Below are 23,610 nucleotides of genomic sequence, written 5' to 3' on the forward strand. Positions count from 1 at the left end.
GGGGTGCTGCGGCGGGTGCGCAGGGTGAGGGACTCTGGAGGGGACAGCTGAGGGGGAGGGGCTGCATCGGGTGCGCAGGGTGAGGGCTCTGGAGCAGACCAGCATCACCAGCGAGTAGGCGGGCATACTCCAGGCAGAGGTCCTGGGGAGAAAGCAGAGCCATTGGTTCATTTTGGGTTTGACTATACTGGGGGGAGTGTTATAGCTCTGTCAGAAAGTCGAAGGAAAAAATAAGTATCTGGAAAGTGAAACCAAAACATACCACCAGCCCCTCGGAAAACACACACACACACACACAATATACAAGAGAAGAAATTGGTGGTAGCACACTGCATCGCATATTCACAGAACCACAATCAAGTGTGAAATGATTCTTTCACAGAAAGCTGACGCAGCCGTATCCTGAAGACGGAAGGAGCGCGTTGTGCAAGCGCAAATCCTGGTCTTTCACCCGCAGGAAATTGAGAGCCGTCGCTCAAAGTGGCCGCGAGTCACGAACAAATGCCGGAAGGCATTCTAAAAGCATCTGGAAGGCGGCGCTTCCAGAAAGGGGGGTGGGGGGCAGAGGGCCGCCGCCCTCGGTCTGTTTGACTTTCCAAACAGCGAGGTTCGCAGCTTCGGTCAGACTACACGTGACGGGAGCCGCAGGCGTTGAGGGACCAGCCTGAATGGGGTTTGCGTAATTCGAAGTTGGTTTTGTGAGCAATGAATGATCCATTCCCGCCCTCCCCCGACGACGCCAGGCTGGGACGGGGCCCCCGAGCGCTGGCGAACGCATGCCGGGGGTTTCGGGCTCTGCTCCCCGGGAACGGGCTGGCCCGGTGTGACGGACTCTTGTCCTCCCTGTGTCCCCTCAGGAGTGAGCTGGCCCAGTGTAATGGACGGGGTGTCCCCTCTGTGTCCCCCCGCGAGCGGGCTGGCCCGGTGTGAGGGACGCGGTGTCCCCTCTGTGCCCCCCGCGAGTGGGCTGGCCTGGTGTGAGGGACGCGGTGTCCCCTCTGTGTCCCCCCGCGAGTGGGCTGGCCCGGTGTGACAGACGCGGTGTCCCCTCCGTGTCCCCCCAGAACAGAGGCTCGAGGAGATCAGGTTCTGGCGGAAGGAGCTGGGCGACAGGCTCGAGCAGCTGGTGTCCGTCACGGAGGAGCTGCTCACCTACCAGACCCGACTGCACAGCGCCCTGGACGGCCTGAAGGGGCCCCTGCACATCACCCAGATGTGCCTGGAGTACAGGTGCGCAGGGCTCCCTCAGGGACCCGTGCTGGGCGTCGGAGGTGCCGGGGGCGGGGACCAGGGGCAAATAGGTCGTGTTCTCAGCCTCCCCATGGTGCCGGGTAGTGGAAGGTCTTGCCTTCCTTGACTTATGTGGAATGAGGGCTCAGTTTGTGCAGGCCAGACAGCACTGAGTTAAGTCGGCCAGTCTCTATCTGTCTCACACTTAGGGAGTCTGGAGAGTGTGCGGGGCTGGCCTGTGTGCACCCACTGGGCTCCCGGCCTCTTCTGTCCCGTGCCGCACCCCATGGGTTCACTCTCCAGGTTACCTCGTGTCGCCAGATGGCAGCCAGAGCTCCAGCCATTCTGTCTGTGCTCCAGCCAGTAGGAATAATTAGGATCTGGTACTCGCCATTTGCGCCTGCACCCCAGTGACCAGGGCTTAGTCCCCTGGCCACGCCAGCAGTCTTCAGCGTGGACGCGCAGGGCAGGTGCGGTCCCTTCAGGTCGGGTCAGCTGTAGCTCGCCGGGCCTCGCGGGAGCACTCTGTCGTCCAGAGGGCCCTGTGCAGATGTCCCTTATTGTCCCTTCCCTCCCACCAGTCCTAGGAGTGGGCGGTGCCCTCTGCTCAGGGGAGACGCTGTCCTGGGGTGCAGCACCCCGCCTCCCTGGGGGCTCCTAGCGGCACAGGTCCCTCCCCGTCGGCTGCTGGCTGAGCAGGTTTTCACAGGTCACCCCCGTGCTCAGTCCTTTCCCTACAACCCGGTGCCTCCTGGATAAAGTGGCAGCGTGTGGGCCAGGCCCCCGAAGGTCCTGGCGACGGAGCCCTGGGGCTTCTCCGGATCCTCACCTCACGCCTCACAGTGGGGTGGCCTCGGCCGTGCAGAGTCTGTGCCGCAGTTCTCTCGGCAGCCAGGGCCTTGGGTCTGCACCTCCCTGTTCCCTGCCAAACCCCGTGAAGGTCATCATTACACCGGTTCCCGGGAGAGCAAGTGTTGTGCAGCGGGCCGAGGTGGGGCCTTCCCGCCACGCACGGCCACGCGGGGTGGAGAGAGAGCTCGGCCCGACGGGTCCTTCTGGGGGGAACATGGCGTGACTCTGGGGGGTTACTCCCTCTGAAGCGCCGTTTCCTCACGTTTACTGGAAAGCGCACCTTGCAGTGTCCCTTTGGAAAGGTCAGCAGGGTGCCTGTGGCGTTGGGGTGCCCCTGGGGGGCATATGGACCTCGCATTGTCTTTCTGGATTCAAATGCTTGGTGAAGATCAGGACTGGGTCCTGTTTCCGGGAAGGAAACACGTGCCTTTGAAAGTCTGAGTCAAAAGACATTGTTTCCAACGAAGGGGTTAGAGGGACAAGGCTTCCAGAACCAAGGCCAAATTGAAGGGGACGGTGCACCGGGCGTGAACAGGGACCAGCCGATCCGTCTTGCCTCCTGGTGGTGTGGATAATTTGTGTCTCACAGATCCGGACCTGTGCACGTCCTGGCCACGCCATCCTGACGAGTCGGGCTGTACTCACACCCGTTGTCCAGACAGACAGGGTATTGAGGGTCCCCCGACCTGTCGGATGACCAGCCCCTTTCTTGGCCAGGGAGAATCGGGTTGGCATCGACCTGGTGCACGATGAGGTGGAGCAGGAGCTGGTGAAGGAGGCCGAGATCATCCACGGGGTGACGGCCTTGCTGACCCGCACCTTGGAGGAGGTGTCTGAACAGATCAGGTGCGTCTCCCCAGTACGTCCAGGAAACAGCCCCAGGGGCCTGGGAACATGCAGAGTCAGGCCCACGGGACAGCCGCCCCTTGGCCGTGGGTGGGGACGGGGACGGGATTCACCCTGAAGGACATGGAACTGTTTCCCGCCAGGGCTGACCCCTCACATGCAGCGGGCCTCTGCGGTGACGTCAGGAGCCGTCAGGGTGGGGGGAGCGGCTGGAAGGCTCGCTGACCCAGCAGTGAGCGTGAGCATGGTGCCGGGGGCAGGAGGGGAGTGGGCGCCATGGCCCCGCGGTGGCTGGCCTCCCAGGGTCTCCAGGACTCCGCTGCTGCTGCCTGGGCGTCACAGAGCAAACCCCACTTCCATCTTCCTGCAGGCTGAACCGCTCGGCCAAGTACAACCTGGAGAAGGACCTGACGGACAAGTCTGTGGCCCTGACCATCGACGACGTTTGCTTCTCCCTCAACAACAACTCCCCAAACATCCAATACTCTGAGGGCGCTGGGCAGGTGGACCCTCGGTGTGTGGTCCCTGGCGGAGGGCGGCCCCAGCGACAGTCCTGACGGGCCCAGGGTGGGGGCGGGGACACCTCAGGAGCGTCTGATACAAAATCTCTGAACAGTGAGGACGTGCTGTTTGAAGTGTACAGGAGGCACCGAATCACCCCCTTTCCGGCCCACGCCCCCAGACACAGCCCGAGCTGGGTGTGTGCTCACGGCGCCTGGCACAGGGCAGGGAAGCCTCCTCAGAGTGGCAGCAGTGCCCGAGGACGCACCGCTGCTGGCCCTGCCTGGAGACGGGGGCTCCCGGCCCGGGCGGGGGCCAGGCTGAGCGTCTGCGCGTTTCTGGGGCCCCTCCTGCAGCCCAGGTGCACCACGAGTGAGTGCGTGGCTCCCGTTTCAGCTCTGTGAGTCTGGAAGACTGGCTGGACTTCTCCAATGCCAACGTGGAGAAGGCCGCCAGGCAGAGCCACAACTCGCTGGCACTGAAGGCCCTGGTGGACCGGGTCCTGTCCCAGACGGCCAGCGACTTGCGCCGGCAGTGCGACGTGGTAGACACAGCGTTCCAGAACGGGCTGAAGGAGACCAAGGATGCCAGGGACAAGCTGGCCGCTCACCTGGCCAAGGTGAGCTCCACGGGGGCTACAGGGGGTGCCATGCGGGCAGGCCGGGGGTGTGGCCCGCTGGACCAGGCTGTTGGCCCCTGGCCTGTGCCCTTGCGTCTGTAAGGAAGAAGCTCTCAGGCCCCCAGCTTGGCTGTGGTGCTTGGCCTCTGGGGACTGGAGGGGGCTTTGCCCCGTCCTGGGCCTCTGCGTCGTCGCTGCAAAGAGCAGACCGGCTGTGCATCCTGGGCCTCGGCTCTGCTCACTGGCCATGTGGCCACATCCTTTGTGACTCCAAAATTCCATGTATTAGATGGAGCCAATTTCCCCAAACCCGCCGGGGTTTTGGGATTCCGGCTCCGTGTCCCTATCAGTTATCTGCTGGCATGCTGCTAAACTGGCATTTGGAAAAAACTAGAAGTACAAGGCCCTGATTTTTAGCATTTGCCGGTTCCTGCGGTGCAGGCCTTCAAGCTGCCTATTTAGGGGGTGCTGACAGCGGTCCCGCATGCAAACCAGTGCCTGACACCTCCCTCACGGGCACGCAGTCCTGCGCCAGGGACACAGCCATGCGGCCAGGAGATGGGCGCCGGGTTTGGGAGGGCCGTGAGGGCCCAGCCCTGGGACAGCAGCGGCTGCTTGAGGGTGGGGGAGCTGCCAGCCCCCTGTTGTTTCACTGATGGTGCAGCCGAGGGAGGGGAGAGGGGAGGGGGGCGCAGGGCGCACGGTCGGTCTGCAGCCGGGGTGGAGGCCTGCTCAGCCCGAGGGCAGGCTCTGACCTTGAACCCAGGGTCTTGGCTATAAGACACAACAGAAGGCCAAGTTCAGTGGGCACATCAGAGCTGGAAGGACCTGGCAGTGGGCGTTGTGGGCCCTGGACAGAGGGGGCTGGTGTGGCACTGGGAGGCCCCTGACGGGTGTGCTCCTGGATGATGGCTCTCCAGGGGCGGCACAAGGGGGACACAGCCAACTGTACCCCCAGGCCTGCGGGGACATGGCCGACTGTACCCCCAGGCCCACGGGGACATGGCTGACCTATACCCACAGACCCGCAGGGGACACAGCCAGCTGTACCCACAGGCCCGAGGGGGACACAGCTGACTGTACCCCCAGGCCGAGGGAGACACGGCTGACTGTACCCACAAGCCCACGGGGACACGGCTGACTGCACCCACAGGCCCGAGGGGTGGACGTGCACACAGAGTCAGCAGGGGACATCGGGTGGCCAGGGCCCGGAGTGGGCGTGAGGGGCCCCAGGGCTTCCTGGGCAGGCAGCAGGGCCACCGAGCAGCTCAGGACTGGCAGGTCTGAGTAATCTCGGAGGCCTTTGGGCCTCAGGGGTGTCCCTGGCACCAGACCCTGGGAGGTTAAGGCAGAGAAATATGCCCTCCGGGCTCAGGGCGTCCAGAGCAGGCGGTGCCCCGGACCCGTCACTGCCGGCACAGGGGAGCCCAGCTGGCCCCTTCCCCATTGCCAGGCCCTCCCCACCCAGAAGGGCTATGTTTTGATGTCAAAACATCACAACATACGAAAGGTGAAAACGTGTGCGCCACCCGGGCTCCCGTTGCCGCTGCCAGGGGTCAGGGTGGGGTCACAGCCCCGGTCACATCTCCAGAGTGCTGGCACATGGGTCACACGCAGAGTGCATACACGTGTATATGGCTCACACGACGCACCATCAGTGCAAATTGGCTGCTGCCGCCACAAACAGGAATCACCACCAAAGAACAGCAGGGAGGCTTCTGGGTAGGAGCTTATCTGGGCCTTGGAAGGTGGGTCTGAGGCAGGAAGGTGGGAGAGCGGTAGACTGGGACAGGAGGGCCTGGGGGGGCTCTGAGTCCACAAGGGGTCCACTCTCTGGACAGGCTGGGGAGTCCGGTTCAGTGAGACCTGGCAGACTGGCAGGACGGCCCCGGGGGTGGCCGGTGGGGGTGGGGCGGGGCCTTTGCCCGAGGACTGCCCATAAGGACACAGGTGACAAGAGCAGGCACTGTGTGGGGCACGGCTGCTATGCCTTCATGACCCTCAGAGGGGTGGCATTGTGGCCCCGTCTCTAAGGTGAGGACACTGAAGCCAGAAAGGCTGGCAGTTTTGTCACGGCCCTAAGACTCACGGGCGGCAGGACTGGGCAAAGAGCCCAGGCCGGTAGCTCTCATTGCTCTCACATCGGGGTGACCGCTAGGGCTGTGTCCCTGCTGACCTCACACATGGGGGCAACTGGGCGGCACCGCTGAGGGGGTGGGAGGCGACCCACGTGTACCCTCAATCATTCCAGTGTTCACCAGAGTCAGCATGGAGACTATTCCCTCTTCTATAGGCTGATCCAGAGACGTGGCCGCTGGGGGCCTCCCTGACCTTGCCCTGGAAGCGGTGAGGTCAGGGATCCGCGGGGGGTCAGGGGGCCATGGGGTCAGAGAACACAGGGTCAGGGATCCGTGGTCAGGGATCCGCCGGGTCAGAAAGCTGCCGGGTCAGGAAGTGTGTGCTCTGGAAAAGTGACTGAGGCAGCCGGCCCGTCTGGGGACCCAGACCCGGTTCTGGAGAAAAGCCTTCCCCCATCAGCCTGTGGCCAGAAGAGGTGGTGGGCTGAGAAGACCACCCCCAAGCAAGTGGTGAGAGCCCCTGCCGGGCCTGCCTTGCCCCAGCAAGGTTTAGAAGGAAGGAAGGGGTGCTGTAAGCCAGGGTTAGGGCGAGCGGAAGGGGACAGCGTACTTGCTCTATAAAAGGTCGGACAGTGAATATTTTAGGCTTCGCAGGTCAGGAAGCAAAAACCGAGGAATTCTGTAGGGATTTATATAATAAGAGAGGAAACAAGTTTCCACGGGTTCACATGGCCAACACCGACGGCGTAACAACCATCTGGGAAGCGGCGCACCGAGGTTCTGGTGAACGGGGCGCATCGCCTTGGGGCGGGCACAGTGTCTCACTTTCTCGGGCTCAAAGTTCGTGTTTCCCACCAGAACCTACTGGAAACGTGAAGGTCGATCTGTGACGAGACTTTGCCACATTCCATCTTCGAAAGCGTCTTTCCGTTCAGCCGGGCTCTGGCCAGACGGCGGTCCGGCCGCACAGGCGGGCTCTCCCTGGAGGGCTCGTCGCTTAGCGGGCCTCGGTCGGCCTGCCAGCTGCCCCTCTGGAAGGCTGCCTTTCAGGCACCGGTGCCTTTGGTTGGAGGGCGGCTAGTGGCTCTTTAACTGCACAGTTGAGTAGATTCTGAAATACGGAAGCTTCCACTGCACGTGTCCCGAGGTCCAGAAAAAGCACCCTTGAACTTGGACAACAGATGTGGCCGTGCAGAAAGCCATGGATGCTATGGGACTCCAGCCACGGCAGTTGTTGAAATGACTTTCCCCAGTGCGACCCTTGCACGGAACTGCCGTCTCGCCTTGTGGTCCTAGGTTTGGTTCATCAAGAAACATGAAGGGGCGCCTGGGGGGCTCAGGTGGTTAGGGTCTGGCTTGGCTCAGGTCGTGATCTCACGGTTCATGGGTTTGAGCCCCATGTTGGGCCTGGATTCTGTGTCTCCCTCTCTCTCTGTCCCTCCCCTGCTTGCACTCTGTCTCTGTCTCTCAAAAATACAAGACTCAACTTTTTAAGACTAACATGATACAGTATCTGGAATTTGCTTTAAAATGACCGAGCCGATGGGCAGGGCTGCGGTGGAAAGAGCCAGCCGCATAGTGATCATTGCTGAAATCAATGAGTGGCCCACAGGGCGGCCTCTCTACTGTGCATGTCTGGAAATTTCCATGATGCAAAGATTGAAAAAACAAAAGCTCACGGGAGAAATACAATCTAAAACTAGTTAGGTATTGATCCAAACCCCCAAGTAACTTCTAAGTGTTCTTTTCTGTGCACAAAGCTCCCATCAAGGAGACCCGAGGCAACTCGTCCAGTCTTCGGGCTTCCGGGGGGTGGACCTCGGGCCAGCGGGTGGCTTTCTGCTCAGGGCACGGGGCACTCGGGCCGAGTTGGCGGGCAGCCTGCGGCCCGTGCTCAGGGCTTTCTCCGGGGAACCCGCGTGCCTGGGGGAGGAATGGCCGGCTGTGTCCGTTCCGTTGGCGAGGTTCTGAGGGCGGATGCGTGTCCTCGCAGGCCGGCAGTGCCCGCTGCAGGGAGGAGGGGCCAGGCGCTTCCCGGGGCCCTGCCGGGGTGCCCGTTCGAGATCCCCCTTCGTTCACTGACCGGATCGCCACAGATGTGAGGGCTGTGCTGCCAGCTCTGAACGGCACAGCCCCCCCCACTTTCTCCGACCCATGTGCCAGGTCATGGAGGAGGTCGCCAGCCAGGAGGAGAACATCGCGGTTCTCGAGAAGGCCATCCTTGACCAAGAGGGGCCTGCCAAGGTGGCTCACACGCGCCTGGAGACCAGGAGACACCGGCCCCGCGTGGAGCTGTGTCGCGACGTCGCGCAGCACCGGCTGGTCAGGGAGGTCCAGGAGATCGCCCACAACGTCGCCAGGTCGGTGGGCGTGGGGGCCGCGTGCACCTGGACCAGCGACAGGGCTGTGCGGAGCCACGCAGGTGTGAGTGCATTTGCACCGGTGGGGGCTCCCTTTCCAGAGGGCGGCCAGTTGTGGCCACACCGAAAATGGGTCCCAAAATTTAGAGTTTTCTGGAGCCCAAATCCAGATGTTTAGGTAAAAATCCACAGTTTTCAACGTCGGCAGTCGGTGGAGTTTCTGCCGTGGGAATCTGGCCCCGTTTGAAATCTCTGTGTGTGTGGGGGTCCTGTCAATCTGGCTTCTGTCCTGAACGCACAACCCCACACCCACCCCGGCTGGCGCCCAGAGAAGTGTCTCAGGCTCTCCCTCTCCTCCTAGACTCAAGGAGGTCTTGGCCCAGGCGCAGGCGGAGCTGAAGGGCCTGAACCGCAGGCAGCTGGCGCTGCAGGAGGAGGTCCAGGTGAAGGAGAGCACCATCTACATCGACGAGGTGCTGTGCACCCGCATGAGGAAGTCCATCCCCCCGCGGGACGGAGGCGACCAGGGCGAGGGGGCGGGGGGCCTCCGCCCTGACGCCGGCTGCTGAAAGTGCAGGTGGTTTGGACACCGATTAAAGCACATCATGACCGGTGGCACAGCACCGTCATTTCAGGGAGGAGGGACTGCGGTCAGAGACGCGAGCCCTGGGCGGGGCCTCGGAGATCTGGGGGGTGGCTCCAGGCTGCTGGCTGGGCAGTGGTGGCTTCCCAGCTGCCCATCGTGGGACTCAGGGCCTGGGGCGTAGGGTCCCAGGCGTTTGGTGCAGATTCAACTGAGTGCGGTCCTGATCCTCTATTCAGACCCGTGAGAGGGGCCGACCTCTCTGATGCCACCATCCCTGTCCCTAGGAAACCACGTGGGGGCTGCTGCCTGGGACCCACTGTCCAGTCTCACAGAGAGCAGATGAGAGCGGAGCCTTGGGTCCACCGCACTTGCAGGCGTCTCTGTGGCCCCTGTCTGCTAGGAGACCGACGGGACGGCGGGGCTCCAGCTCCTGGAGAGTCCGAGAGCGCCGGGGCTCGAGGGGCGGGCGGGCTGGGCTGCCGCCGCCTGGGGTCGTGCACCCGGGATCGTGATTCTGGGGTCGTGCGGCTGCGAGGAGACCGGCCGGCAGGGCAGCGTGTGGGCTGTGGTCTCAGGACGCCAGCTGGGGGGGCCGGGCACCTCCTTTAGCACCGTGGCTCGGGGAGGGGGGCTCCCCGCATTCTTTCCTCCCCTGGATGCGGACGGAGTGTGTACTTGGTGGTGGCCTCCACACCAGCTGACAATCGTCTTTTCAGACTCAAGTCACAGTAAAGGAAAAGGGAACGCGTCCCCCCATTTCTGCCGCAGATTCAAGCCAGTGTCAGGACAAGTAGGCTCTGGGGAAGGGGCTGAGGCTCCCGCACGCCACCCACTGGGTGAGCCGCTGTGACGGTCCCCCGCCCCCCCTCCCCGTGTCACTGCACAGCTGGACTCGGCTCGGGCGCTGTGTGGGGTGACGGCTCTTCCCTCGCGGTGTCCTGCCGGGAGGGCGCTAGGGCGCCCGCACACCGCCGTAAACGTGGTTTTACGCTCCCCAGGCGTTTCCGTGCACGCACCAGCCCTTCTCCAGAGAGTCGGCACTCGGCCGGCCGCCTCCTGCTGGGTCCAGAACACTCACGGTGGCCGGGGACTGCCTACCCACCCACTCGTTCTGACATCGAAGGGCCACCTTACAAGTGCGGGGCTCATGTCCAGGCGCCTTCCTCGCCACTGCCATGGTCGGCGCTCACATTCGGCTCAGGGATGCTGGGGGGGCACCCAGCCGGGTAGGGAGAGACCCCTGCGTCCGGGGTCAGCATTTCAGACACAGCCAGCTGAGCCCCTCCCCCTCCTAGTGTCACCTGTAAAGTGACAGTTCGCTGGACAGCCCAGGGTCTTCCCATCTGATGTTCCCTGAATCTGGCTGCCCAGCTCTGAACGTGGTGTCTTGAGGCACAAAGACAGTGTCAGACGGGGGCCCAGCTCCCAGGAGGATCACCATGTAAGCGTTGCTTGTGTCCCTACCCTCTCTGAGGCTGAGGGCGTCCCCTTCATGCTGGCCTGTGCCGGGACCTGCCCGCCTAGGGGCTTCCCCGGCCCACGAGGAGGGACCCCCTTCTCTCTGCCCTGGGGCTGACCCCGGGAGCTCCTCTGCTCGGGCTGGGAAGGGTGCATGAGCCCGTCCCCAGGTGACAGGCCGGGGGATTAGCCCGGGGGTGCAGTCGGCAGGCTGTGAACACGCTCGGAGGGGCTCAGCGGTTCTTTGAGGTCTCGGGCTCTGCAGGTCCTCCTGGTTCAGATCAGCCCGTCACCTACTGGCTCCCAACAGGTCCCCGGCTCCCAGAGTGCCATCTGCCTCATGGGTAAGCCAGGACTAGTAAAGCCTGACTAGTAAACTGGTAAGCCAGGACATGGTCAAAGAGGACTAGTAAAGCCTGACTAGTAAACGGGTGCGTGGTGGGAGAGGACTTGAGAGGGTCGTTCCATCGACCGCTCAGGGTCCATCATTGGCGTCTGTTCCTGCCGCTTGAACAGGGTCGGGTCTCGAGGCCCAGGCGGACGGAACCGAGCAAAACGCGTCCCTGTGAAACGACTGGTTGGGCAAATGAAGGGTAGTCGCGCCTCACCAAGCTCCTCTCGCCCACCGGACGCGCACGAGCGGCCGGGTCTGAGCCCCGCCTGGGTTTCTCCACTGGGAATAGGGCCAGTCCCCCGCCTGAGTGCCGGCCAGGGACGCTGGGCGGGCCGCTCACCGCGTGTGGCCTCCAGCCAGTGAAGGCACCGGAGTCTGTGACGTCAGCCTGCAGGTGCGCCCTCTGGGCTGGTGTGAAGGGGCAGGTGTCCATGAAGAAGGGTCGTTCTGTGTCTGTAGAAGATCGCTCCTGTCGGGTTATCGTTGGTGACAGTGTTTCTGGGACAGTGACGTCCATCATTCTAACATCATGAAGACGTTTATTTATTTTTGAGAGAGAGACTGAGCACGAGCAGGGGAGGGGGCAGAGAAAGGGGGAGACACAGAATCTTGAAGCAGGCTCCAGGCTCTGAGCTGTTAGCACAAACTGTGAGATCATGACCTGAGCCAAAGTCAGACTCTTAACCGACTGAGCTACCCAGGTGTCCCCCCTCCAAAAAAACTTAATTCTTAGGGCGCCAGGGTAGCTCGGTTGGTTAAGTGTCCGACTTCATGATCTCAGTCCATGGGTTCGAGCCCTGCATCGGGCTCTGTGTTGACAGTTCACAGTCTGGATCCTGCTTTAGATTCTGTGTCTCCCTCTCTCTGCCCCTCCCCCGCTCGCTCTCTGTCTCTGTCTCTCATAATAAAATAAAGACATTAGAAATAAATAAATAAACATTAAAAAACTTAAAAAAAAATTAGAAGCGGGAATTTCCGCGCCTCCTGGAGGCCCTGCCGGTGTGTTTCCATCCCAGAGCAGCACGGGCTGGTGGGGACGAGGGCTCCTAGGGGTCACCGGGGCACCAGGCTTTTCCGGACTGGCCGGTCGGGGGGGGAAAGTGTGGTTCCGATCGCGCCCGAGGTGTTCTGGGAGTCGGCCGAGGCTCTGGGCTCAGCTCCCGCCCGGGACAAAGGACAAGCCAGCCCTGGGGAGTTGGTAAAGATAGCACTTTAAAGTCACGTCACCAGCGCCCCCGCCTTTGTTGGGACGTCGGCGGGGTGGGCCTGGCAAAGCGGGCACGGGGCAGGGGGCGCGCCCTACATCATGGGGTACGCGATGACCAAGTAGTTGAGCCCGGCGTCGATGAGCCTCCTGTACCGCCTGTGGATCTCCCGCAGCGTCCTGTCCTCCTCGTGGGTCTCGTACCTGCTGGTGTAAATCCTCACCTGCGCCGGCACAGAAACGACGCACCGTGACTGCGCCGGCCAGGCCCGCGGGGTCCCGGCCGGGCGGAGCAGGAGAGGGGCTCGCCGTGGGCCGGGCGGGGCCCCACCTTGAGGGTGCGCAGGGAGCACTGCCCTTCCTCCTGGCTCTTCAGGATCCGCTCCACGAACCTGACGTCCAGGAAGGCCCAGACTTTGAAGTAGAACAGCTTCCTGCAGGACAGGACCAGCAGGCCCAGCTCCTCGTCCAGAGACTCGTGGCTGTTGTTGAACTCAAACGTCAGTTTCTGGAAAAGCACCAAAGAGGAGATGGATAGGGCAGAGAGGCTGGGCCCGCTGGGACCTCCCAGAGCATGCCCGCGGTGGCCCCAGGGCCACAGGGGACACACGGGGACATGTGGGTGATCTCACCCAAGTCTGCAAGATGCATTTGGAGCTCAGAGTCCGAGGCTGCTCCCAGCCCTGCAGCCCCCTGGCCTGCACGGAAGGTCAGCAGGGGGCAAGTGTCACATGAGCTATCAGCCCTCAGTGGCCCTGGTTGGTGGTGGAGGCATTTTCACCAGTTGGTATCAATCGCCCTAGCCTCCCAGGAGGTCCTTGGAGGGACATGATGACCCTATTTTATGGATGGGGAAGTGGCCAGGGGAGAGGGCAGCACGTGCCCCTGGGCTCCTCAGTGACTTGGTGGGTCTGGTCTGGGGTCACTCAGTCTCCTCTGTGTGGCCAGGACCCGCCCTCACCTGGAGAGGCTCCGAGAGGGCACAGCAGGGCCCACCTGAAAATGCCTGGGGCTGCACGTGCACACGTGAGCAGTAGCTGTCACCCGCTGTGACCTCAGGGAGGGGGGGGGCGCTAGTCTGGGAAACTTGCTGGGAGCCGAGTCTGAGATGGAGCCCACAGAAGAGGCCTCCCTGCCCTCAGGCTCCCCCCACCTGCAGAGTGTGCCGGAAGGTGGGCAGGAGATCTGTCAGCGTGGGCCGCATGGACCAGTCCGGGTCGCTGAAGTAGCAGCTCCGCAGACTGACGCTCCGGACGGGGATCTCCTGCAGGAGGATGCGGGCCAGGCGCTCGTGCTTCATGATGCGCTCGAAGAAGAAGTTCACCTTGAGCTTGGAGGCCTGCCTGGCCAGCCTGGCCCAGGACATGCCCCAGACGACCTGGCCGTGGGGGTCGTGAACGTGGCACTTGATGTTGAGGGTCCAGAGGGTCCTGGAGTTGTTCTCACACAGGCCATCGAGCAGCTCGTCCGAGATGCAGTTGTAGTTGAGGGTCAGGGACACCAGGCTGTGGAAGGCGGCCATGGCCGCGTGGAACTGGGGGCTGCTGTAGACGGCCAGGTGGTGGCTGAAGTAGTCCTCGATGTTGAGCTGGGACAGCCCGCTCTCGCCCCTGACGAAGCTCAGGGCGCTGAGCACCGCACAGCCCTGCTCCACGGTCAGCCGGGCCCCTTTCAGGTTGAGGTGGTCCAGGTGTTTGCCCACTTTCTTTAAGAAGAAGCTCAGGCTCTTGATGAACGAGGTCCGGACGCTGTTCCTCCAGACCAGGCGGTCCAGCTCCAGGTGCTGGACGGACAGAGACTTCAGACGGCTGTTACTCTTGCCCAGACACGAGAGGAGGCCTCGCATGGTGACCTGGAACTTCTTGGTCAGCACGGCGTTGTACGGGTTCAGGAACTTGATCTCCAGGTGCTCCAGGTAACGACCGAATTTCTTCACGTACCAGAGAGCGGACTCGAACTCGGACGCGTGCACCCTGGACAGTCTCCCGCTGAACGTGATGGTCCTGTGCCGCCAGAGGTCGGCCGAGTACATCGTCTGGTTCCAGGTTCTGCAGACGAGGGCGGCCCTGGACCTGTCGCCGTCCCCCAGCCACCAGAACACACGACGCAGGCACACGGCGGGCAGAGCAGCCCAGCAGCTCTGGTCTTGGGGCTGGACCGCTGGGCTTTCTTCGTCCATGAGGACGCGGGCGGTCCTGAGCCGCCGGGTGGCAGGCAGGGGCTTCCCAAAATGAGGAAACGAAAGCAACCACTGGTTTTCTGTGGGGAGTAAACAGGAAGAACCATTACCTGCCAAGTGGAAATTAGACCCCCTTGAGTGAACCCGCACCCTGGCTGCCCGCGCAGCCGAAGGAGGGCAGAGACCACAGACAGGCCGTCGGGGTCTCTTGGACACGCACACACCCCAGGACCCAGCACAGCACAGCAGCAGCAGTGAGAGGTCTCGGGCACACTCGCAGGGCAGGGCAATGATTATAATGTTCTGGGGGGCATGCGGAGAGGGGCTGCTCGGAGGAGGGGGCATCTGAGCGGGAGTTTGCAGGGCCAGGGGGACCCGCATGGCAGCCCCGCTCAGCCTGCTGGTGCTGAAGGAGCAGCTGAGGCTCTCTGGACTAGGGCATGAGGACACAAAAGCCACCGGCCTGGGGACAGATGGGACCTGTTCTCGGGCAGGGAACTAAAAGTTGTAGCCTTGCTTGTCCGCTGCGGGGTTTGGAGCCGGAGCAGGGGGGGGGTCTCGGGTCACGGGGCCCCCGAGTGGTGTGACAGAGGCTGTCTCCTAGGGGCCAAGACTGTGCAATTCTGCCACGCTGGGCCCCCTTCTCGGGATGGGGACGGCTGTCTGCTCGGGGCTGGACTGCTGATGGGGTGTTTGCATTCGGAGGGTGAGCACAGATCAAGGGTGAGGGCGGACAGCCTCCGCCCAGGCCCCTGGGGCAAGGGCCGAGGATCCCGTGTCCGGGCGTGGCGGCCGTCCTGACTCGTGGAAGGGACCCCAGGGAGGAGGCTGCAGCCCTGCTGCCCCATGGCCTTTGCTGCGGCTCCTTCGCCAGGCGGCCCACGATTGTCCTCGGGGCTCAGGGAACCCCAGGCTGGCGGAGCTCCGGGAACGACTTCTTTACGGACAGAAACCGAGGCCAGGGGGTGAAGCAGGTTGGTGACAGCCCTCCGGAGCTGAGGGACACATCAATCACATTCCTCAATTCAGGACCGACGTGTCTGCGCCAGGGCTCTCTGCGCGTTCCTGCGCTTGGTGTTCCTGTGCGCCTGCGGACCCTTCCGCGGAGCGGCCGCGTGTGCTCTCCGCACCTCCCGCGGGCTGCATCCAGCATCCGGATGGAACCGTGGTGGCCCCCCTGCCTCTCTCCTACAGGCTCGGCCTGGACCCCCAGGCACCCCCGCCCCCCCCGTGACGTGCATCCTCCGGCCACCTCCCGAGACGCTGGTTCTTTGGGGTCCTACGCGCCCCAGGCCCTCCCTCCACGCCCAGCGGGCAGTCCCACGTGCAGACCCCGGCGGAATTCCGCACGGGATTGGGCTGCGGGTCCCAGAGCCGGCGCCAGGGTCCGTCCCTGAGAACACTGTTGTCCCAGCCTGGGTCTCCCGCAGGACTCACCCCTCTTGAGACCAGGGACGGCCTCATCCTTCTGAGTCGAGTTTTCGAATTGAACAAAGGGAGAGAGAGAAACGTGTCCCCAGCACTCCAAGCCCCTCTACCCTAGCAGTCACTGGGTGCAAGGACTCTCAGACCCCGGAGCCACAGCGGGGTGTGGGCAGAGCCTGCCTGGAGGCCAGGAACACGGAAGTCACCGTGCTGGGAACGCCCCCTCCCCACCTGAACCCCCTTGCCAGGCGCTGGGTCCTGGCACCCGTCAGTTGCTAGGTATGATCTTAGGAAAGTAATTTTCTCTGTGCCTGTCTCCACCTCTGAATACCAGGGATAACCGCGGTGCCTGTGTGTTGGTGCCGGGAGGACCAAGCCAGCCGGTCCTGCAGGTACTGAACACTGTGGGCCCCACAAAGCTGGCGCCGCGGCGCTTCTGGGGGCCCTCATGAGCACACCCAATTTACAAGGGGGAAACGGAGGTGTTGCAAGTTGGGAAAATCTCCCAGCGAACGCCTGCAGAAAGCGGGGAAGTGGGATTCGAACCCACCGCAAGGGCTCTCAGCCGGAGGCCTCTCCACCAGGCGGAGAGCTGCCAACCCCGGGAAGGAAACCTGAGGAAGCCGTGTCACCTGGGGTGCCCAGGAGGCGGCAGGGGCCCCGTTACCCTCTCGCCGCGCCCGCTTGCTGTGTCTGTCCCCAGTTTGGGCCGCGGGGACCACGCGCCGCCCGCCTGCTCGCGCGCCGCCTGCGCCCAGACGCCGACTCCGCGCGCTGGCCTCAGGGACGCGCGCGCCCTCGCCGGGACGAGCCTTTGTGACGCGCCGCAGTCTGCGGGCCTCCGCTGTGCCCTGGGCTCGAGGCCCAAACCCCGGGTCCGCAGAGTCCCCGCGGGGCCTGCACGGGGCTGGACGCAGCGCGCAGGGTGTCTCGGAATGCGCGCACCGGCCCCACCTGGGCCGGAGGAGCTGGGCTGTTGGGGTGTCGGGGGACCTGGTCCGGGGGTCCCAGGAGGGAGGTGCCGGGGTTCCGTGTGCGGGGGTGGGGGTCGGTGTTCTGGAATACGAGGTGGGTAGGTTCAGGCACGAGCGGGGAGCGGGGAGGAGGCGGGAGGGTGTGGGTGGAGGAGGGGACTGGGTCTGGGCCGGAGGGTGGGGCGTTCAGGTCTGGGAGGAGCTGGAGGCCGGGGAGTGGGGAGGGGGGAAGGGCCAGGGGTCAGACAGTAGGGGGGAACTCAGCGGGTAGGGGCAGGGTCTGGGGCCCCTAGTGGGGGCTGCATCTGCGAGGCTGAGGATGGGCTTGCCCTGACTTGGGGAAGAGGCTGTAGGGGAGCTTGGGGGGCCGGCCTGTGGGGCCTGTGGGGGGTGGCATGCGCTCTGCACTCTCCCCCTGCCCTGCTCTGCTTTCCCCCACGCAGAGGTGGTTTCCACAGGGAAGCCTTGGCGAACCTGGCTCAAAAGACAAGGCACGAGTGGGTGTCTAACGCACCCGCTTTCCTTGGCCTTCCCTCCCCGGTGGCCGTAAGGGGTGTCCCCAAAGACCAGGCAAAAAGGCAGGAGTGGACGGTTGTGGGTGGGGAGGCAGCATCTGTGGGGCTCTGACACCAGGCTTCCTGCACCCCTGCCGGGTCGCAGTCTCCCCTCCCCCCTCCGTTTCTGCCTTTTTGTCGCCCCTTTTCCCTGCAAACTTGGGCTGCCATCTCTAACCGGGAAGGGCTGTGAGGAATCTCGGGGAAGGCACACAGCTCCAGGGACGGTACTTTCGTTCTCCAGAGACAAGCCTGGGTTCCCCGGGGTGTCCAGACCGCGGCCCGGTGTCCCATCCAGGTGCGGATGCCTGGGATTCCCAGGCCCCAGGGCTGGAGCCCTTTTCTCTCCTGGTTTATCTTAGCGGCCGGCAAACCAGTATCTCTGTTCGAAGGAACATGGTTAAACCTTTTCTTCTAAAAGGAAGAAACCCAAAGAAAATCCTTCTCTCCGCAAGGAAAGACCGCCAGAGGGCGCGCGCGGCTGCAAAACGGCGTCTGCTGCCCCTAGTAGCTCTTCTGTTCCAGGTTCGCAGGACCTTCTTGTCTGGCCTCCCTTCCGAAGAAATACTACACAAAACCTGGTGTGTTTAAAGTGCAAGCGCTCGTTCCCGGCTGTCCCGCAGCTGCTGTCCCCAGTCCCCAAACATGGACCCCGAGCTGCAGGGGTGCAGAGGCAGGGGGGACAGGCTGGGAGCAGCCACCCCGTGCCCTCTTCTGTGGCCGTTGAGAGAGCAGAGCGGCATCCCGTGGCCTGGAGACACGCCCTCCCGTGTTTGGGGTCAGAACCCCGAGGTTCGGAGCATGTTCGCAGCGGGACCCCAGTGTGTGTGTGTATTGATATAGTCGGGGTGTCAGATGAAACACAGTCAAACTTCAGTTTCAGAGCCAGACATTTTTAGTACAAGTACGTCCCATGCAATCATCCTGTGGCTGTTTTGTCCCTGGAATGCATTTTTGCTTGCTGGACCTGGCAGCCCCACGGCACGAGGGTGGAGGAAAGTGTGGAAGGAGACGGCGGGCCGTGGGGGGCGAGGGTGTGTCGTGCCAGGACCCCCACCCGTCGGGAAGCTCACCCCCCTTTGCGAAATGGTCTCCTCGGGCGCTGGTAGAGACAACTCAAGAAGTTAGAAAAAAAGATTTACGTCTATTTTTTTTTGTAGCGAACATGCATCAGATATTAAGGAAAGAAGGCAAATGGCAGAGTGAGGAGTACAGTAAAGTAACATATGGCGGATAAGAAACAGCTTAAACCCCCTGTGAACTTGCCCAGGTTTGTGTGGGTAAAGGGAGGTGTTCAGAGCGCGCCTGCCAGACTGCCGACGTTGGTGTCCTAGGGCCCCGGGGGGAGGGAGGTAGCTTTGCCCTCGCATTTCTGGGCGTGGCAATGTATCAACTGGTTACAACCAAATCTCTTACGTTTGTGTTTTGAAAAACATCAAGTAACCAAAGTTTGTGGTCGCTGTTGTTTCTGTCTTTTAAATGAGGCATCCAGGGTGGAGCCCAGGAGCTAAGCTTCCACGGCCACGTGGATTCCACCACCCTCCTCGCCCAATCTCCGGGGACGCTCCCTGTTGGCTCCGTCTGGCTTCCTCATCTGTAAACCAGAAATAAAATGCCTGCCCGTTGTTTATAATGACCATTTATGAAAGAGCTTTGTGTTGAACCTTGTTCACATGATGGTTGAGTAGCTCCGAGGCCAACGCTTACTATTACCAGGAAATAATTTAGGACGCCAAAGAATCAGGGCGTCGAGGAAAGCGGCTACAAACCCCGATCTCCTGGAGGTGAGCCCCGGCAACCTGGGTCTCGCCCAAGACTCGTGCTCCCTGGGCCTCAGCGCCTGCGCAGCTGCGAGAGCCAGCAGCGCCCTCCCCTTCAGTTGCCCCCTCGCCACGTTTGCAGCCTTGCCGCACCCGGCCCTGGGCTCCAGCCGGAGGCACGCGCTCCAGAGATCCGGCTCAGAAAGAAAGAAGAAATCTGTTCCGTTCTTCATCTCTGGAGGGACGCCTTCCTCTGCCTCGGAGGCTGGATGTCCAGTGGTCTGACTTGGGAGGGGTGCTGGGAAAACATCCCACGGACCCTGGGTCCCACGACATTTATCCTGCAGCTGTGAGTGACGTGTGAACTAAGACAGCGGCTTTGGCTTTAACGGTCGGACAACACAATAAACTAGATGACCCAGAAGCTCCCGCTACGCGCGCATGTAGAAATGCCAGGTGACATATGACAAGCATTTAAGCTGACAGCTGACTTGAAAAGAAGGAAGCTTTAAGGGCGCCTGGGGGCTCAGTCGGTTAAGCGTCCAGCTTCCAGCTTCGGCTCAGGTCATGATCTCACGGTTTGTGGGTTCGAGCCCCGAGTCGGGCTCTGTGCTGACAGCTCGGAGCCTGGAGCTGCTTCCGATTCTGTGTCTCCTCTCTCTCTGCCCCTCCCCGCTCATGCTCTGCCTCTCTGCCTCTCAAGAATGAATAAATGTTAGAAGAATTTTTTAAATGAACAATTGAACACCTTAAACACACACAGTGCTATATGTTTATTATAGATCAATAAAAAAAATCATAAGAAATGGCCAAGAAAAAAGAGGAAAACTACTCAGCCCAACAGACGCAGGAGAAGAAACGCAGTGATGTAATGAACACATGGCGACTGAAGACCCCGAGAAGATGGTGGAAACAAGTCCTTGCCAGTGGTGCTGGGAGTGGTAAAGACACTGGAGTTCAGAAAATGATTGTCTTTTAGAGATGTGTGTTAAGGACTGATGGGATATCTTGGTTTAAAATACTTCAGAAAGGGAACAAAAGGGTAGATGAGGCCTCTATTGAGGACTTGACAGTTGACGTAGCTGAGTGATGAATTCATATCATACTAGCTTTCTACTTTCATCTTTGTTTGAAAATTTTTGTAATTCCCCTAAAAAGCTTAAGATAGTAGAGAGACTGTCTTGCCATCCAAGCGATCCTCTTCAGACATATGAGGTCTCGAAAATGAGCCTTCTGTGCCTGCTTAAGGAAGAAGAAGGTCTTAAGAAACTCTTTGAAGATATACTCTAGCAAAGAAAAGGCAAAACAAGAAAGAGAATGACTTGAACCTGGAATTTGGGAACAGAACTCAACACTGGAGAGATTGGAAGAAATTCCCAGGATGCCGGCCATTCGTCAGGTCTGGGGAAGACCATGTCCCCCAGATGAAACGGACAGAATACGACTGTGTTTGATCATACCAAGAAGAAAATTTTCAAATCCAGTAGAAAATTTTAGGAATGATTTATAGTTACCTACAAAGAGAAGGAAATGAAAAACTGAGGCAATAGTTAACTCCAAAAGGGAAAACAAAAAGTTATGGAAGTAGATATAATCATAATTTGTGCGGCGTTGTCATTTACAGTATTTACAGGGTCATAATGATATACCATTGACCACTGATTTAACCAGAACGGGAGGGTGGAGCGGGGTCTGGAGGTGTGTATAGGATTGGTGGTGTAAGGAAGACAAACCTAAGTCCCTAAATCCTTATGGATTAGTAGATAATATCTAAAATGGAAAAAACACCCGGCAGCATAAGAAGGTTGCTTGAGAAGGATAGAGTCTAGTAAATACCAGAAGACACAGACGGAAAGGGTGGGAAGTAGAGTATTTGCGTGTGGGGCCAGGGTAGCGTTAAGGAAGGAGTGGAGTTCATCTAAGTGGCCACGGTGTTAAGTAAATTACACGATGTTGGCAGCTGCCCAGTGCCACAGACACGTGCTGTCTGTGTCCATGTGGATGCTGGTCTGGCGGCGCATCCGTGGGGAGTGTCCACCGGTGTCGTCCTGAGGGACTAGACGGATCGTTCTCCCCATTTCCCTCGGTCAGAGGGTCAGGGAAGCCATGTGGCCAGCAGGTGGCAGAGCAGAGCTAAGACCACGGAGCTCCGGCCCCAAGGGCGCGTATGGGAGGCTTTGGTCACCAGAGAGGGCATTTTGAAGGGGAGACCTCAGCTTCATCTTGTCCTCCGGCTTGTCCCCAACACAAGGCCACGTATGGGACGGAGAAAGCCGCAGTGGTGAGAGGAACCTGCCCTGGCGAATCCGTGCGGAGCCGAGCCCGGGACCCGCGCGGCTGGGGCTTCTCGTGCTGGAAACACCGGGGGAAGGAATTGTAGAATATGTGGACTCACGGCTTCCTTCGTGGGGAAGGTTTCCAGGTCCACCCACGTTGCGGCACCTGTCAGTACTTCATCTGTCCTAGGGCCTTTGTACACCTGCCCCACACTGTCCACTCGTCCGCCGGCAGCTTTTACTTTGCAGCGCTGGCTTGCTGCGGTGTGGCCTGCGGTCCGGCATCAGAATCGCCTGGGAGCCAGTTAGAAATGCAGAATCTCAGACCCCCCCCCGCCCCCCTCCCCCCGAGGGAGTGGCTCCGGGCTGCTGTTGCCCAGGATCGCCGGAGGGCCGGCAGGTCTGGGTTTAAAGCCCGGGAGTGCTCTTAGCTTTTTGGGCTTCTGTTAGACCTTTCCCTCCTGAATCGGGTCACCAAGAGTGAAACCCACGGACACAAACGGTGACGGTGAATGGGTTTATTTTAGTCCGGCCGAACGGCCCCTCCCGGGTGGTGGCAAGTCCTCTGGAGAGAGAGCGCCGCCGAGCAGGAGCTCAGGGATTGTATGGGCTTTGGCAAGACGAAGTAAGTCATCATTTAGTTTACCAATCATAGTTTACAGCATTCTATAGTGGTCAATCACATTTTGACACATAAATGTAAGATTTGGTAGAGACCTATCGATTTTAGAGTTCTTTGTCTTAGGAGAAATATGAAGTGACCAATCACAGGTCCGAAGGGGAGGCAAAGCAGGTGCACCGAAGCGAGAACTTTTCGGTTAAAGGGTGGGATCTAGCAACAGTATCTCAGAAAACAAGTTAACCTTTAAGTTATATTTATGGGTTACATCTTAGGACGCCCAGAGCTCAATTTCCCAGCCCTTGATTGTTCAGGCAGAAGGGCTGGAGAGTGAAACAATGGCTGGTAATTTTTCATTAGGGTCAGCCTGACCCGAGGAGGGTCTTACACTTCTGTCCCATTTCCTGGGCTCCCCTGGGACCTGGGGGGATTTTCATGCAGGTGCTTCCAGAAGTTGTGTGCAAAGCTGCTTTTGAGAGCAGTCCGCATTCTGGGTGGCGTCCGCAGTTCCTAACGGATGGGACTGAGTGGCCCAAAGATTTCAGATTCAAAGAAATCAAGTTCTGTTACAGGCAACGCACGTCCAAAGTCACACTGCGCCGCGGAGTCAGCTGAACATGGACAGTTCTCGGCGCACTGCTTGCGATCTTTTCACAGGGAGGAGCTGCCGGCATCTCGGCTCCGGCTGCACAGGACCTGAGAGAATTTGCAGATCATTGCAACTCCATGAGAAACATTTGGATATTATGTACTTCGTGTTAAAAATGTGTAGGGCATTTTTCTGTTCCCCAGAATTTCATTCATAAAAAATCAAACTCATGTATAATTAGCTTCACTATTAATGTTTACTTTTATGGTTTGTAAACACAGTTAAGCCATTCCTGTGTGGTTGGAGAGGTTTGCATGCAGTTGCGTATCTGTGGGAACATTGTGCATTTCAGCCTCTCAGCACGGCCGTATGCTCCGCGTTCAATGACAGCTTTCTGCCACAGCCGCAGGTTCCCCGACGTCCGGAATCGGACAGGGCTCCCCGGGGCCCGGAGGCCTGACTGGCCTAGGCCAGCCGGCTCTGGGCGCTCCGTGCTGGGTGTGAGGACACGGGCTCCCAGGCTTGTCCCCACGGGGCAGGGTTTGGGGAACCTTCAGAAAACCCCTGATGCTGCCTGACCCGAATGTGACATCCCCTGTCTGGCTCGTGGAGGCTCTGAGGTCCCAGAGGATTTGAGGGTGCAGGGAAGTGGGGAGCCGCAGGTGTGGGAGGGAAGGCTGGCGCTGAGTCCCAGGGCAGGGGCTCGACCTGAGCCTTGGCCTCTGGCCTTTCCATCAGAGGAAGGAGAAGACGGGCAAGTAGCTCACTGCAGGGTCTGCAGGTGCAGGTGCGCAGGGTGGGGACAGACCCCTGGAGCTCGTGGAAGAAAAGATGGGCCGCGTTGCAGGAGAGCAGAGTGGCGGAGGGCGGAGGTCCCCATCACCACCCTGTCCTTGGACGAACCCATCAGAGGAGGGGACCGGGCCCCAGGAGTGAGGTGAGCGCCTGGCACCGATGCCCCGCCCTGGGTGAGCGTGCAGGGAAGCCCCCCAGCCCAGGCGCGGTGAGCTTCACCTGGAAGAGAAGGGGCGATGGTCTGCAGGACGGGGGCCTCGGGGATGCAGGGACAGGATGTGAGGCTATGCGCGTGCCCCCACGCTCACGTG

General features: G+C 60.7%; 2 protein-coding genes and 1 long non-coding RNA gene across 11 annotated transcripts in view; 2 read left to right on the forward strand and 1 right to left on the reverse strand.

Moving 5' to 3' along the window:
* The window catches only part of TEKT1 (tektin 1), a 13,349-nt gene extending 4,248 nt beyond the window's left edge, over positions 1–9,101 (forward strand). For 2 of the 3 annotated variants that reach the window (XM_029929225.1, XM_029929227.1), the window contains exons 3-8: positions 1,065–1,230; positions 2,800–2,928; positions 3,299–3,442; positions 3,826–4,048; positions 8,290–8,550; positions 8,848–9,101. In XM_029929225.1, coding sequence (XP_029785085.1) covers positions 1,065–1,230; positions 2,800–2,928; positions 3,299–3,442; positions 3,826–4,048; positions 8,290–8,550; positions 8,848–9,042 — 1,118 coding nt within the window. In that variant the 3' untranslated portion in view covers positions 9,043–9,101. The remainder of the gene's footprint in view (positions 1–1,064; positions 1,231–2,799; positions 2,929–3,298; positions 3,443–3,825; positions 4,049–8,289; positions 8,551–8,847) is intronic. The other variant, XM_029929228.1, reaches the window with a different exon arrangement.
* Positions 9,102–12,116: 3,015 nt separating this feature from the next.
* FBXO39 (F-box protein 39) lies at positions 12,117–16,499 on the reverse strand. 4 transcript variants are annotated; one of them, XM_029928194.1, is made up of 4 exons: positions 16,365–16,499; positions 13,282–14,387; positions 12,460–12,636; positions 12,117–12,352 (listed from the first exon to the last, which is right to left on the reverse strand). In XM_029928194.1, the coding sequence occupies exons 2-4, from the start codon at positions 14,305–14,307 to the stop codon at positions 12,224–12,226; spliced, it is 1,332 nt and encodes a 443-aa protein (XP_029784054.1). In that variant the 5' UTR covers positions 14,308–14,387; positions 16,365–16,499; the 3' UTR covers positions 12,117–12,223. The 4 variants fall into 4 exon arrangements, with proteins under 4 accessions (XP_029784054.1, XP_029784053.1, XP_029784055.1 ...); XM_029928193.1 differs by having other exon boundaries at positions 16,283–16,499; XM_029928195.1 differs by having other exon boundaries at positions 16,400–16,484.
* A 102-nt stretch (positions 16,500–16,601) lies between these two features.
* Positions 16,602–18,877, forward strand: LOC115282780. Of its 4 annotated transcripts, none has more exons than XR_003904739.1 (4): positions 16,602–16,750; positions 17,686–18,052; positions 18,421–18,530; positions 18,753–18,877. It is a non-coding gene; the product is annotated as an uncharacterized LOC115282780 (long non-coding RNA). The 4 variants fall into 4 exon arrangements; XR_003904741.1 differs by lacking the exon at positions 16,602–16,750 and having other exon boundaries at positions 17,271–17,785; positions 17,884–18,052; XR_003904740.1 differs by lacking the exon at positions 16,602–16,750 and having other exon boundaries at positions 17,271–18,052; positions 18,745–18,877.
* The last annotated feature ends 4,733 nt before the right edge of the window (positions 18,878–23,610 follow it).

This window comes from Suricata suricatta, chromosome 17, assembly GCF_006229205.1.
Source record: "Suricata suricatta isolate VVHF042 chromosome 17, meerkat_22Aug2017_6uvM2_HiC, whole genome shotgun sequence".
Classification (NCBI taxonomy): Eukaryota; Metazoa; Chordata; class Mammalia; order Carnivora; family Herpestidae; genus Suricata; species Suricata suricatta.

Bases quoted from the DNA above. Each gene is read 5' to 3' on its own strand.
- FBXO39 (XM_029928194.1), bottom strand. From the start codon at position 14,307: ATGGACGAAGAAAGCCCAGCGGTCCAGCCCCAAGACCAGAGCTGCTGG. The intron at 12,637-13,281 runs GTGGGGGGAGCC...GTGCTTTTCCAG, and splicing joins CCTTCCGGCACACTCTGCAG to AAACTGACGTTTGAGTTCAA. The intron at 12,353-12,459 runs GTGGGGCCCCGC...GTGCCGGCGCAG, and splicing joins GCTCCCTGCGCACCCTCAAG to GTGAGGATTTACACCAGCAG.